The sequence below is a fragment of the Pseudonaja textilis genome, chromosome 3 (genome assembly GCF_049901715.1).
Source record: "Pseudonaja textilis isolate UNSWEBS1 chromosome 3, rPseTex1.2, whole genome shotgun sequence".
Taxonomy (NCBI): Eukaryota; Metazoa; Chordata; class Lepidosauria; order Squamata; family Elapidae; genus Pseudonaja; species Pseudonaja textilis.
Window position 1 is genome coordinate 81671566 of NC_141992.1, and position 13241 is coordinate 81684806.

At 40.0% G+C, this 13241-nt stretch overlaps 2 protein-coding genes across 9 annotated transcripts in view; one reads left to right on the forward strand and one right to left on the reverse strand.

The window, feature by feature from the left end:
- The window catches only part of ABCA4 (ATP binding cassette subfamily A member 4), a 112093-nt gene extending 108723 nt beyond the window's left edge, over positions 1–3370 (forward strand). For all 5 annotated transcript variants that reach the window (XM_087930206.1, XM_087930205.1, XM_087930209.1 and 2 more), the window contains 3 exons: positions 417–509; positions 664–913; positions 2013–3370. In XM_087930206.1, the coding sequence (XP_087786332.1) occupies positions 417–509; positions 664–913; positions 2013–2135 (466 nt within the window). In that variant the 3' untranslated portion in view covers positions 2136–3370. The remainder of the gene's footprint in view (positions 1–416; positions 510–663; positions 914–2012) is intronic.
- A 1857-nt stretch (positions 3371–5227) lies between these two features.
- Positions 5228–13241, reverse strand: part of LOC113436129 (very-long-chain enoyl-CoA reductase-like) — a 33823-nt gene continuing 25809 nt past the window's right edge. For 2 of the 4 annotated variants that reach the window (XM_087930213.1, XM_026700357.2), the window contains 4 exons: positions 8773–8836; positions 7617–7705; positions 6251–6296; positions 5228–6162 (listed from right to left, as the gene is read on the reverse strand). In XM_087930213.1, coding sequence (XP_087786339.1) covers positions 6035–6162; positions 6251–6296; positions 7617–7705; positions 8773–8836 — 327 coding nt within the window. In that variant the 3' untranslated portion in view covers positions 5228–6034. The remainder of the gene's footprint in view (positions 6163–6250; positions 6297–7616; positions 7706–8772; positions 8837–13241) is intronic. The other 2 variants (XM_087930215.1, XM_087930214.1) reach the window with 1 other exon arrangement.

Sequence of the window (13241 nt, forward strand, 5' to 3'; positions counted from 1 at the left end):
CAGGGTTTTCTTCCTGAGCAAGGTCCCTTCCAACTCTGTTATTCTGTTAAAACTAAGAAATATCCCTTGCAATGAAATTCCAAGATAATGTCAGTCTAATGTAGTCCAACTCATCTCACCAAGTTTCTTCTTTTATGGCAAAGCTTAGCTCTGTGAGCACAGTAAAGATAGTGCCAGCTGCTCCTGAGTTTGCAACTCATTTTATCAGTTAGCCTGGAATGTTTGAGGTGGGAATGCAGCTGATTAGGAAAGGATTTAGTCTCCCCACTTCCTGTCTTTTAAAGTCCCCCTCCCCCCATTACTGTAAAGACAGGATAAGACCACACTTGGCCACCATAAGACATCTATTTGTTGAAATCCCGATTCCTGTTTTGTATGTTAAATGTAAAGTGCAAATGTGTTTCTTATTTTATAAGCATGGAAGAATGTGAGGCGCTCTGTACTCGCACAGCTATCATGGCTAAAGGCACCTTCAAATGTCTGGGCACCATCCAGGATCTCAAATACAAGTAAGCTGAAGATTGGTATCTCGTGTTCATGGTTAAGGATTTGTGAAAGTATGTGATTTAATAATTGTGTGCTCCCTTTATGAAGTTTCTCATAAAATAAATGTGAATATTACTGCACAAACATATAAATTAATGAACCATGGCTATCTTATAGATACGGAGATGGCTACATTGTTACCATGAAAATCAAGGCGCCTAAACTTGGATTGCTTCCAGATCTCAACCAAGTAGAACAATTCATGTGCCAGAACTTTCCAAGAGGGATACAGAGAGAAAAACACTATAACATGCTGCAGTACCAAATATGTACCTACTCACTGGCCAAGATATTTAGGTTAATTCTCTCCCACAAAGAGAGCCTAAATATTGAAGAATACTCTATCTCACAAACTACTCTAGATCAGGTAAATTAAAATATTCTGAAAATAGAAATCTTCCACTAAGTTAACGTGAACAGTCCAACTACAGAAACTATTTCAGTACTGTATATTAGAAACTGGGGTAATTCAGTTTCCCACTTTGGGGCAGAAGTTCATTTATTTGAAAGGGCAGTTGAGTTCCATCCAGTGGGACTACTGTTTGTAGATATTTCAGCAGCACTTATCTTTTAAACATTTCTTTGTAGTTGCAAAGGAATTTCACAATAATCATGGTTTGGTTTTAGATTCTTCTGTCTCTGTAGAATAGTGATCCATTTGCTGCTTATACACCCTTTGTAAGGATTTAATGCAGATTTATAAAGGCAAGGAATGTTGCGGGTCCCGTCCCCTAAGGAGGTACATCTGGTGGGACCCAGAAGAAGGGCCTTCTCTGTGTTGGCTCCCTCCTTCTGGAACTTCATCCGTCCGAAAATAGACTGGCCCTGACTATGTGGTTTTGCCAGCAGGCCTGGGGAACCCAGTGTGGGATGGAGCCCATTAAATGGCTGATATGAGTGTGTGTTATAGTCGAGGGGGAAATGGGGGAGTTATTTTATTATTTATTACTTATTATTTATTAATTATTCCTTCTGCATTGTGTTTTTATTTTCTGTAAGCCTCCTAGAGTACTCACGAGTGAGAAGGCTGCTATATAAATTTTCCTAATTAAATGAATATAAAATATTTTGCTTGCAGAAAAAAAGTTTTGTTAAGTATGTCAACTGTCAAAATCACCCTATCTTAGCATACTACTACTTCTATCAGATCAGCCTGTGTGAACGAAAATCATTGGGGGAAGATGATTTTTTTTTCCCACCCAAATCTTACTCACTTTCTGGACAGCTTCTGGATTTCTCTCTTTCCCAAAGTGTCTGTAGAGGAGCAGATGACATGAAATCACAAAACAAACCCCATGACGAATGTAGTTGTGTCAGATATCAGGATGCAAATATAAAAGGCTAGGGTTTGTGTTGTGGCATTATCACACATTTTGTCATTTTTTAAAAATAATCCACCAATATCTACTAGAAGTTGGCTTCCTAGGGTGATTCTTGCTGTACATTTCTCTGCTTTCCTCCTGCAGGTTTTTGTGAATTTCGCTAAACAGCAGATGGAGGATGAGGAGATTCCTCTACACCCTCGCGCAGCTGGAGCTAATAGAGAGATGAAAGTGACTCCTGTTGTCTGTCGGCACCTAAGCAAATAAAAGTTGTGTGGCAGCTACGCCAACATTTCCAGTTGCTGAGGGCCAGCCCTTGACAGCAATCTTCCAAACTTTAAGGAAAATGGAATAACATTGCAAATTCTTAGTAAGAGTCAGAATGGGGGCAGTGAGTTTGAATCTGACAGAGATATTGCTTATGGGTGAAAATAGCCCACACTGCCTGCTATATAATGGCCAAATATTATGGACGAATGGGAAAGTTCTAATTTTTCAGTATCTTGGCTTGTGGTATTCTGACCATTTTTATTCAGGACAAACATTATGCAAGACCCACTTTGAACAGTTCAAATCTTTAAAACAGCAGCTGCTAAGCTGTGGTGGCATAGTGGTTAGAATGCAGTAGTGCTGCAGGCTACTTCTGCTGACTGCCGGCTGCCTGCAGCTTGGCATTTTTAGTCTTACCAGGCTGAAGGTTGACTCAGCCTTCCGTCCTTCCAAGGTCAGTAAAATGAGGACCCAGATTGTTGGGGGCAAGAAGCTGACTGTGTAAACCGCTTAGAGAGGGCTGTAAAGTACTGTGAAGCACTATATAAGTCAAAGTGCTATCACTACTATTGCGGTGGCATATATTTCAAGGCAACAGTTACATCTCAAGAGTGGGCAGCTACAACAATTTAAAAACAAAAATAACAAATCCACAACCTTGAAGGGGCTCTTATATAAAAGAAGGCCTTTGCTATCCTTCAGAAGATCTTCAGAAATAGAACATCGATCGACTACTGGCAACATTGCAGCTCAAGTTTTCTTGACCTAAGTTAGGCTAACAAGACATCCATAAACTCACATCTGTTTAACGAGTTTTATAGAACATTTTAACATTTTGTAGAAAAATAATTACAGGTAGTCCTCAAGGACAAAAAGGGCCATAAGTAATTTGGCGGGAGCGTCCGTTGCAACTGCAATTGGTCAATAAGTCAAGGACTACTTATAACTGATTTCCAAACAACCTTCCCAGAAGTACTGAGTGCTGCACAAAGACTTTAGAGCTTCTATGTATGAAGGTGGAGTATTTTTTACATTTTTACATATCATGGATATGTTCAAGCATATTGCTTTTCTGGATAATAAAATACCAAAATTTGGCCACTCACTGCAGTGGGTATTCTAGTCACACAGTAATTTCAACCAAGTTTAAAAGTTTCAGTTTATTACATATTATCTCTATACAAATAGCTGAAAAATGTACATTATTTTTAGATAAATACATCTGAAACCTCCCAGGTGCTTTTGTTGCTACAGTCTTCTTAAAAATTTAAGACAACGTTGTACTGATTTCTTGATACAATTTTGCACACATTTTTTTAAAAAAATAAGTGGGGCATTTTAGGGAAAATATAATGCAGGATTGTTTAATATTTCCTTGCATCCAGGCATAAGGCTGGAGGACTGCAGTCTATAACCTGCTGCTATGCACCTTTACTTAAAAGTAAGTCATACCAATAAGACTTACATTCAAGTAAGCGTGCATAGAATTGAAGTATAAACATAAGCATTTCCAAGCATGAGAAATGCAGGTCGTATAAGATGCCATAGCAGTTAGTGGAAGCACCAGGTTGCAGGAGGTCGTGAAGTTAATGTAGGGAATGCATCTTCTATCTAATAGGGCTTCATGAAGACACAACATGCTAAAGATTGGGTAAAAATCCATTTCCTTATCTCTTTTGTTACCTTCAGCCAATATCGTATTTTTATTGGTAGCTTTGCCAAGACTACTTGTTCAGCAACCAAAGTTGTCACAGCTTTAGATGTGCATTTATGGCTGGTCATCAAAGTTCCAGCTATTGCAGTGTCCACATAGTCATATGATTATGATCTGAACACCTGGCAAGCAGCTTGCAACTTACAACAGTTGCAGCATCCTGCAGTCATGTGATTGTCCTCTGAGACCTTCCCTGCTACCTTCTCACAAGCAAACTCAAAAGAGGGAAACGGCAGAGAAGGTTGCAAATTGCTCAGGTAAATTACACCCCCACCCCACCGGCCTTCCTGTGCAGCGTATCATACTCTCTTTACCTCACCTCCGCCTCCCTGCGCTTGTGCTCATTGTAGCACCCCTTCCTCCAATTCATACACAGGCTGTGCCAGCACCTGTGGCATCCCAAGCCCCTTACCTGGAACTCCTGCTTAATGATCCACCCATCCTGGAGCTATGATGACAACACGGAGTGCCTGAATTGTTTATCAATGAGGTCATGCATGTCACACTTTATGACTGCATTGCTCAGTGATAGCAATCCCGGTCCCAATTGCCGTCAACCCAAGGTCTACTTTTATTGGGGATGTTTGGATAGGTAATCTCTACAGAAATTTATTTTTCTATTTATTTTACCAAGCTTAATTGTATCTTAATCATAAACAATTCAGAGTAGCTGATTGGTAGGATCACCAGACGGCTGCATCGGATAATTATTCTTAATGTATTGACTGCTTTCTTTCCTTGTGATCCTACTGTGTGTAACATGTTCTAAACCAGGGTTGGGAATTGGATTTGAATTTCTTTGGCCCAACGGATTATAATTTCAGGATGTAGAGTTTTAAAATAAAACTCTACTCCTTTTCTATGCAGAATGAGACTGGGGAAACATAGTTCACCATCCAGGACTAAGGGGAGTTATAAATTTCATGGAACACTTTCCACTGTGCATTCTCTAAAAGTTGCTCTTCTAATTGTCCAGTATGTATTGGTATCTATAAAGAATAGGACAGCTGTGAAGAAATGTGCCTTGCAATGTAAACTCATGTATTTTGTGGGATGTTACCAGAGGTGGGCTTCACATAATTTAATAAATGGTTCGCCTAGTGCAGAACTGAAAATGTGAGCGCGCTTCAAACACACAGTGATTTCATGCGCATGGCTTCCAACACACCTTCTCAGGCAGCCGCAGTGAGTAGAGCGGGCGAGGCGCGGAAATCAGCTGGGCTGTCTGAGCAGGGCGAATGAGCCAGAGAGTGAGGTATATAGGAGAGGATAGCACCGGGGCAGGTGGGCAGGCCCAGCCAGTGGTCAGAACTACCGGTACGTGTGAACAGGTCTGAACCAGGAGCAGCCCATCTCTGGATGTTACTATGCAAGAATGAAGAAGTGGAGTTTTTATTGTGTTTTTATCACAATGCTTATTTTGATAAGTCACTTTGGCGCCACTGTGGTTAGGAACAGATGCCTGTGTCAAGTGTGCACATTTCCCAATCAAAAGAAATACAGTACAGGGAGACCCTGATTGGAGCTGATGTAGGTCCTCCATTTTGAGAGGAAGCAAAAGGCAACTCTTAAGACGATCTGCCAATAGTGAGTATTCCCTGGGAAAGCCATGCACTGGATGTGCTTCCAATCAGCAGGGCAGTGATGAGAGGGGCCCATGGGGGGGAATGAGGCAGGTTTCAGTGCAGGTTAGATTAAGGCCAAGGCCCCTAGGCTGTAACATGCTGGCCCCATAAACCAGATTAGGCTTGCAGGCTAGAGATTTCCCATAAATGACCTATACCGCTTGCTATAGCAAGCATCTTATACCAGATGCAACCTTGTTTTCTCTTTTGGATGCGGTATGGATGCTCATGATTTTTTTTTTCTCAGAGTCAAACCCAAAGAAGCATCAAAAGCATCCGCTTATCTGTTACCTTGGCGGATCAAACTACAATAAAATATGAATGTTTTTCATGACCCTTAAGGCAATATGATGGGAAAAAAAGAGGAGTCAATGCTAAAACCTGCATATCAGAAAGGGAAGTGTGACTTGTGAGCCTCTCTCACTGTAACACAGTATTAACATGCATCAGAGACAATCAATCTAAATTATTTTCATATCTTGGCTCCGTTGCCAACAGTCTTCTTGGATGCCCATCCATTTTGCTGCTTATAATTCAGTGAGGGAAAAACATTGTTCTTATAATAAGAAAGGAATGATGGACATTCTAAAACTAGGGTAGTCCTTAAACTCTCGTATATAAGTGTAGTGTTTGTCCTTTGCCCAGACCGTCATCTGAATGAAACACAGCAAGGTGAACAATCCCACTGCAAGAGAAAAAAAGGTGGTTAACATTACAAAATATTCTATTGAGAATAAATACCCCAAAATTTTAAAACCAAGAATGCTATTCACCTGGAACGCACTGAGTCATGATAGTAAAACCAATCCATGTTCCCAGCTGTAATGGCCAAGAAGATTTAGAACTATTTCACATGATTAAAATTGCTAAATGTAACTAGTCCCTTTATGTTAAAATAATCAAACATAACTATTTTTAATATTAATTTGTAAAACAAAAGCAGTAAAACATTAACATGCAAATAATTAAAGATTACAACCAATATCTTGGAAATGAGTTGCTACATTTATGAAGTTCTAGTTTAAGATCTTTCAAATAAGTGTGAAAACATTTCCTGTACAAGATAAAGTAATTAAGATAAATAAAGAAGATATAGAGGTCTTAAATATTAGTAGACAGAAATATGATGTGTAGGGCCTTTAAAAGAAAAGCACTGACATCTACTAATTGAAGATGATGGTCAAAAGACATACACAAAGAGTGCTTTGAGAATTTTATTGCTGCAATTGGCATGCCTCACAATCATAGAATTTCATGGGGCGGGTCTAATTTTAATACTATATATCAACTGCCTGCCTGTAATGCTTTTTTTGCCTCAATTTACCATGTTTATTAAGGATCAGAAACAAAATAACAGCAGAATGGTTTTAGTTGTATTGTTAGTACTCTCCTTCCTGGAAACAATTTTAAAATAATCAAATTTTGATGATTCATTTAAAAAAATTAATAATTCCCGCTCTTCTCCCCATAAATTCGACATAAAAAGTCACTTCTGATAATTATGATAAACACTCTTTTAAGGAATATAATCTAGAGCAAAGTGAATAATTTCTGGCTACTTTTGTTACATTATAGTACTAGGAATTGTAAAGCCTTGCAAAATCACCTAGAGATATCCTAGAATGTCAAAATTTACCTCCTCCCCTTCACAGTTTTATATATTAAAAAAGTGTGAAGCTAAAATAGCTTGATGTATTCCAATATTCAAATGACCCACATAAAATAAATTAGAAAAATACTTGTCTAAGCGGCTTCTGCGTGATCCGTTTTCCACAAATTTTCCCATTTACATACATTTCTAATTTATTACTAATTTATAGTAGGACTTTCCATTTGCAGTTCTTTAAAAAATGTTATTCATTTTTCCCCAGTGTCCTTGAGACTGTAGCAGATCTGAGGTAATCCCTCATCTGCAAGAAATACTATGCAACAATTTCATCTATTGCTCATGCTTGCTATGTTTTTGCATTCTGTAGTATTCTGAACATGTTCTGCAAAGTAATACGGTGGTTTATCATACATAGGGATATATTTAAGGGTGCAGTTGAAGCCTTCAACTGTTAATAAGTGACCCTATAGCAACGTAAAGTATATATACATCAAGCAAAACCATTTTTTTTCAATATTAAAAATGCTTACCTCATAGGTATAATTGGGGCAAGACACAAAATAAAATAGCCACGTGAAAGGATTCTTCGTTGGATAAGGGATCTTACAGGTCTTGGATCCTATCAATTGAAAGATCCAAAAAAAGTTTAAAACTACCTGCTCTACTTTGTGTAGGTTTTTTTTTAAAAAAAATACATTCAATATTTCTTTTAGTACAAGGCTTGGAAGGTAGCACCAGTAATATGGATGTGATTATTATGCTCATATAATTTTATAGTTCACCTGTTTTTTCATTGAGGTACCTACCAGAGATACTTCAATTCTCAAAGCATTTTACAGTATGTAAAATTAATGCATCTTTCAGCAGCCCCACTTCTGCCAACCCTTCTAGATAAGCAGTTAAAGAAGAGGAAGCAGTTTCAAGAAATTCCTATATTTCTAGGGGTTGAGAGTCTCACAATTGCCCAACAATATAGATAGTCCTTGACTTACGACCACAATGGAGCCCCAGATTTATGTCGCTAACTAAGACTTTTATTAAGTGAGTTTTGCCCCATTTTACAACTTTGCTTGCCGCAGTTGTTAAATGAATCTGTCTTGCCCACTGACTTTGCTTGTCAGAAGGTTGCAAAAGTGGATCACGTGACCCTGGGATGCTGCAACCGTCATAAATACAAACCAACCGTCAAGCATCTGATTTTGGATCACACGGTCATGGGTTGTACACGTGAAAAATGGCCCTAAGTAACTTTTTTCAGTGCCGCTGTAACTTTGAACGGTCGCTAAATGAAGTCGATAGTACATTGATCAAAGATAGCTCAATCAGAAAGAAAATAAGAGACACCCTTCTTCTCCCGTAATTGGGGTAGAAGATGACATTGGAAAAAAAAGGGGTTATAACAAGTAAGCCTGCTCATGGGATAAAAGTTGCTGAATCTTGGGGGGAAAGTAGGGATGGAGATACAGAATGGATAGACTACAAAATCCTGGAGGACACTAAAACCCAAAGGGAATGTTCCACACTGTAACATTTTCATACATATTTATCTTATTTTACTCTGTAGAGCCGTCTGTTGAGATCATCCAGAAGAGGCTCTTGGTAAGGCTCCCCCTATTCACCTATATATTTATAAATGTAAGTCAACAGTAACCTCAAAAGGATTTAATTAGAAGCAAAACACTCAGCTTTTTCCATCTCTTCTCAGATTACTGAGGGTAACATGGATAGAAAAGTTTCCAGCTTCACATGTCTGCAATGAGAGAGAACGAGAAAGTGGATGAAAATAGAAACAATGAAAGAAAAGGCCGTTTAAACAGAGAGGAAGGCTCTCAGTATACTTTTTCCTAATTCGACAGAGCTAGTTCTCATACAGACCCATTTGGGGGCACTTCAGATAGATTGGGCTCCCATACTGACTGTGAATTCACAGAGAGCCCCAACACATTGGAAGAAACCAATTAAGGAAGAATTCCTTAAACATCTCATCTGTTTTGTCCTGTTTTAAAAATGAAACCTAATTTCTGTTTACACCATGATACCTTTGGACTGCATGGTGTTACAGCTTTTTTGACACATCTTCAAATACAGGTAGTTCCTGACACAATTGGTGCTGGAACTTATATCACTACGCAATGTGGTCACAAAGTGAGTTAGGCCTGATTTTACAACCTTTTTGCCATGGTCATTCAGCAAATCACGTGATCGTTAATTAAATCCAGCTCCCCTCATGGATTTTTCTTGTCAGAAGTTCTCTGTTGTGGCCCGACAGTGGCCAGTTGAACTGGTAGCAGATTCGGACAGTGAGGAGGTTGGGGAGGAGCATGGGCCAGTTCTGGAATCTGGGGAAGGCTCTGATGAGTGCTCTGCTTCGGACACAGAGATGGGGCAGGGCCATCTGACAGTTATCAGCTGCATTCAGAGTCAGACATCTGTGAGGCAGAAGAATAGCTAGAGCCTGTTCCCAGTGTGTGCATGCACAGAGTTGCCAGAAGAAGAGAACAGCTGAGGAACAAGGGCCGACTTGGGAGTTAAAGCCACAGGTGGATGGCGAATGGCCCTTCCCCTAGAGCAGGGGTCCCCAACCACCGGGTCGTGGACCGGTACTGGGCCGTGGATCATTTGGTACCGGGCCGCAAAGAAAATAAAAATAAAATAAAAATGGCGGCTTTCTTCACCTTCGGTGAATGCTGCTGGGATCAGGGATCAAGGACACAAATGAAAGAAGGGGAGGGAGGAAGCAACCAAAGCCTGTCCTGCTCTCCGACTCAGTGGCTTCAGTTTCCTCCCGCCTCGTTCCTCTTTCAGTCACTCTCGCTCCTCCACCAGCCCAGGAAGAAACTGCTTCAAAGAAGCCAGCAGGGTGGCTTTTCCTGTCGGCGCAGCTCCTCTGAAGCGCCCGTTCACCCCCACCCTGCCACCCACGGTTCAATCCAGTGCTCCGTTCTGCCTGCCTGCCTGCCTTCGTTTCTGGTTGTTTCGGGGTAGCTTTGGCTGAGAATAATAACTATTCGCCTCTTTTACTCAGCCGAAGCTGCTCCGAAACAACCAGAAACGAAGGCAGGCAGGCAGGCAGGCAGAACGGAGCACTGGATTGAACTGCGGGCGGCGGGGTGGGGGTGAACGGGCGCTTCGGAGGAGCTGCACCAACAGGAAAAGCCACCCTGCTGGCTTCTTTGAAGCAGTTTCTTCCTGGGCTGGTGGAGGAGCGAGAGAGCGACTGAGAGAGGAACGAGGCAGACACCTGAGGGATGAGGCTGAGGGAGGCAGGGCTGAGAGGCGGGGCTTCTCAGCCATCCTGCAGGGACTTGTCCTGAGCCTCCCTGAACTTGGTGGTTTGCTGGCAGATGTTTTATTACCCGACTAGGTAACAACATCAGATGTTATCTAGTCAGGTAATGAAACGTCTGCAAGCAAACCACCAAGTGTCTCCTCCCCGGTCCTTGAAAAAGTGTTTCTGTATGAAACTGGTCCCTGGTACAAAAAAGGTTGGGGACCACTGCCCTAGAGAATAAAAGAGGAACGAAAGGGGAGTGGAGCTTTGTAGGAGGCAATTAGTTCATTCCGGCATGCTTGCCAAGTATTGTGGCATCTGAAAGATATCAGCCTAGCCACTCTCCAAGCCTGATAAAGGTCTGTAATTGGGAACTATCTTGAAAGACTGTTGGCCGGGACTTTGTTGGAAAGGAACTTCATTATAAATTAAATAAAAGGGGTTTATCGGGACTCAGCTTCGTTCTGTTGGGGAAGCCTAGGTCAGAACATTTTCTGGGAAGGTTTATCACATGACATCAATAATTGTAGCCGTCATAAATGGATGCCAATTGCCAGGCTCCCAAATTTTGTTAGTGACCACAGAAACACAGCATCAGTTTTAAGGGCAAGGAACAATCATAAGTCATTTTTTTCAACACAGTTATAGCTTTGAATGGTTATAAGTTGAGGACTACCTGTAAAGCTTCAGTTGTTACAAATTATTACAAACATTTGATTTAGACTTCTTCTATTAGATCATTCCCAAACTGCCAAAAAGACATAAAGTTCAGATTTGATTTATCTGTGTAAAGGCTGGTTCATCTTAGAGCAGGTAAATTATCCAGGGCTCTGGGGATTCAGTTCAGATAGCTATTCAAAATCTAAGGAAGAGTTATTTTGGTAACTCAGTCAACCTCTGTGCTGTATCTCAATCACTCCAACTGACAGCTGGGCACTGAAATTGTGCGTTCCTATGGGAAGCACCCAGATGATTCCTCTAGAAGCACATGAAGTTGCTTTTGTGTTTCTGCATAAAAATAAAACCCTTCATTGCTTTAAGAAATCAAGAAGAATGCATTGTTGATTAACACTGAAGGGAAAATGCTTCTTCAGATGACCCTTTATTGCCCTTATTTGGAAACTCTTAATACATGCATAGAATATCATATGTATGTATTTAATTAATTTTAACTAAAGTTTCTTTGAACCTTCTAAAAAGGTACGGTAATTGCAAAGAATGTTTGCAAATGGCGAAGTTACTAGGCATAATCTTAAATAATCTATGCTGTTTTGTAGTGTGTAGCTAAGATATAAAAAGAAACTATTCAGTTTTTCGTTTTAAGCCTGTTATCATGCTAACACTTTGAATGCATATTTATTTTCTTAACTCAAAAGGTTTATAAGGTTGCCCGTCTCAAAATTTATGACAGCCTTATAAATTATAGTCTTATAAAATTATAAATACAATAAATAACCCAACAAAATCAAAGACATAATTGAGGATAATGATAAAAACATGCACATCACAGAATAGGCCTAGTGCAGGAGGAAAAAAGCCAGGAAGAGCCAATAAGAATCCATTTTGATAGGAGCTGAGCTAAAAATAGAACTAAATAAATAGCATGCTAAAAGAGCTATCTACCACGATAATTTTCTTGTAAACCAAAGGACAAGGCTCAAATACCCTTGCTAAAACCACATACTAGGTTCTGAGTGTCTAGTTTCTGCCAAATTATTTTGATTACATACCAATTAGTGTAAATTAATTCAGGAAGTTGCCAGTAGTATATAAACATCCAGAGAATTACTAGAAACAATATCCCGGTATGCAGAAAATTGTGTGGCATACGTGTCTCTCCTTTTTAAAAACAAGATGACAAACTCCACACAAACCCTAAAGATGTCATGCACATAAGGAATTGTTTGGGGGTGACTCCTTTGAAACATGGAAAGTGGTATACCCTAATTTTATTCTCACAATAATGCTGTTTGGCTGAGAAAACCTGAGTGACTGAAAACCAACCAACTTTTATTTCCATTCATTTTACCTTACCCTTCTCTTTCCATCCTTTTTTTCCCTACTGGCCCTCTACCAAGACAACTTCTAATTCAAAACAGATTCACTCACAATATACTCTCTTAATTTATTTGAAGATTGCAACGTATTTTCCAGGATGATGCTCAATTTCATATATCATGTACAGAGGCGAACTTCAGATACCTGTTCCTTATTGCAAAGTGTAAAATTATGAAGACAATGCAGATAAACAGAAATAAATTCTAAAAACAAGTAAATTACTACTTCTATTTTTCTTTCCAAATGCCTCTAACCAGTTTCTGAAAAAAAAAATGTTGGAAAGCACTAAAAAGCAATAACAGCTGGAGTGTCTCATCTCCATGACACCTAATATATAGGAAATGTGTATCTGCTTTAAAACTGCCTTAAATATACTTTCTGTCATTGGCTGCAATGGGAGTAAAAGACAATCAAAAGAAAAAAGAAGACAGAGAAATGAGAATGTCCCTGACCTTCAGTTCCTGCTATTTTGAGACTGTATTGAGCGCTGGTGAAAATTGCAGTTTTCTTGGCAAGATTTGAAAGTGGTCCTGTTACCTTATTTTTAGGGCTAAGAGCAAGTGACTGGCTCAAGGTCATTCAGCTAGCTTTGGGCCTATAACAGGACTAGAACTCACTGTCTCCTGAATTCTAGCCTGGTGCCTTGGCCATTACACCAAAGGTGGCATTTAGCAGGTTCTGGCCAGTTCTGGAGAACTGGTAGTGGAAATTTTGAGTAGTTCGGAGAACCGGCAAATACCACCTCTGACTGGCCCTGCCCCCATCTATTCTCTGCCTCTCGAGTCCCAGCTGATCATCTGGGTCTTCTTTTGTTGCTCTGCGCAGG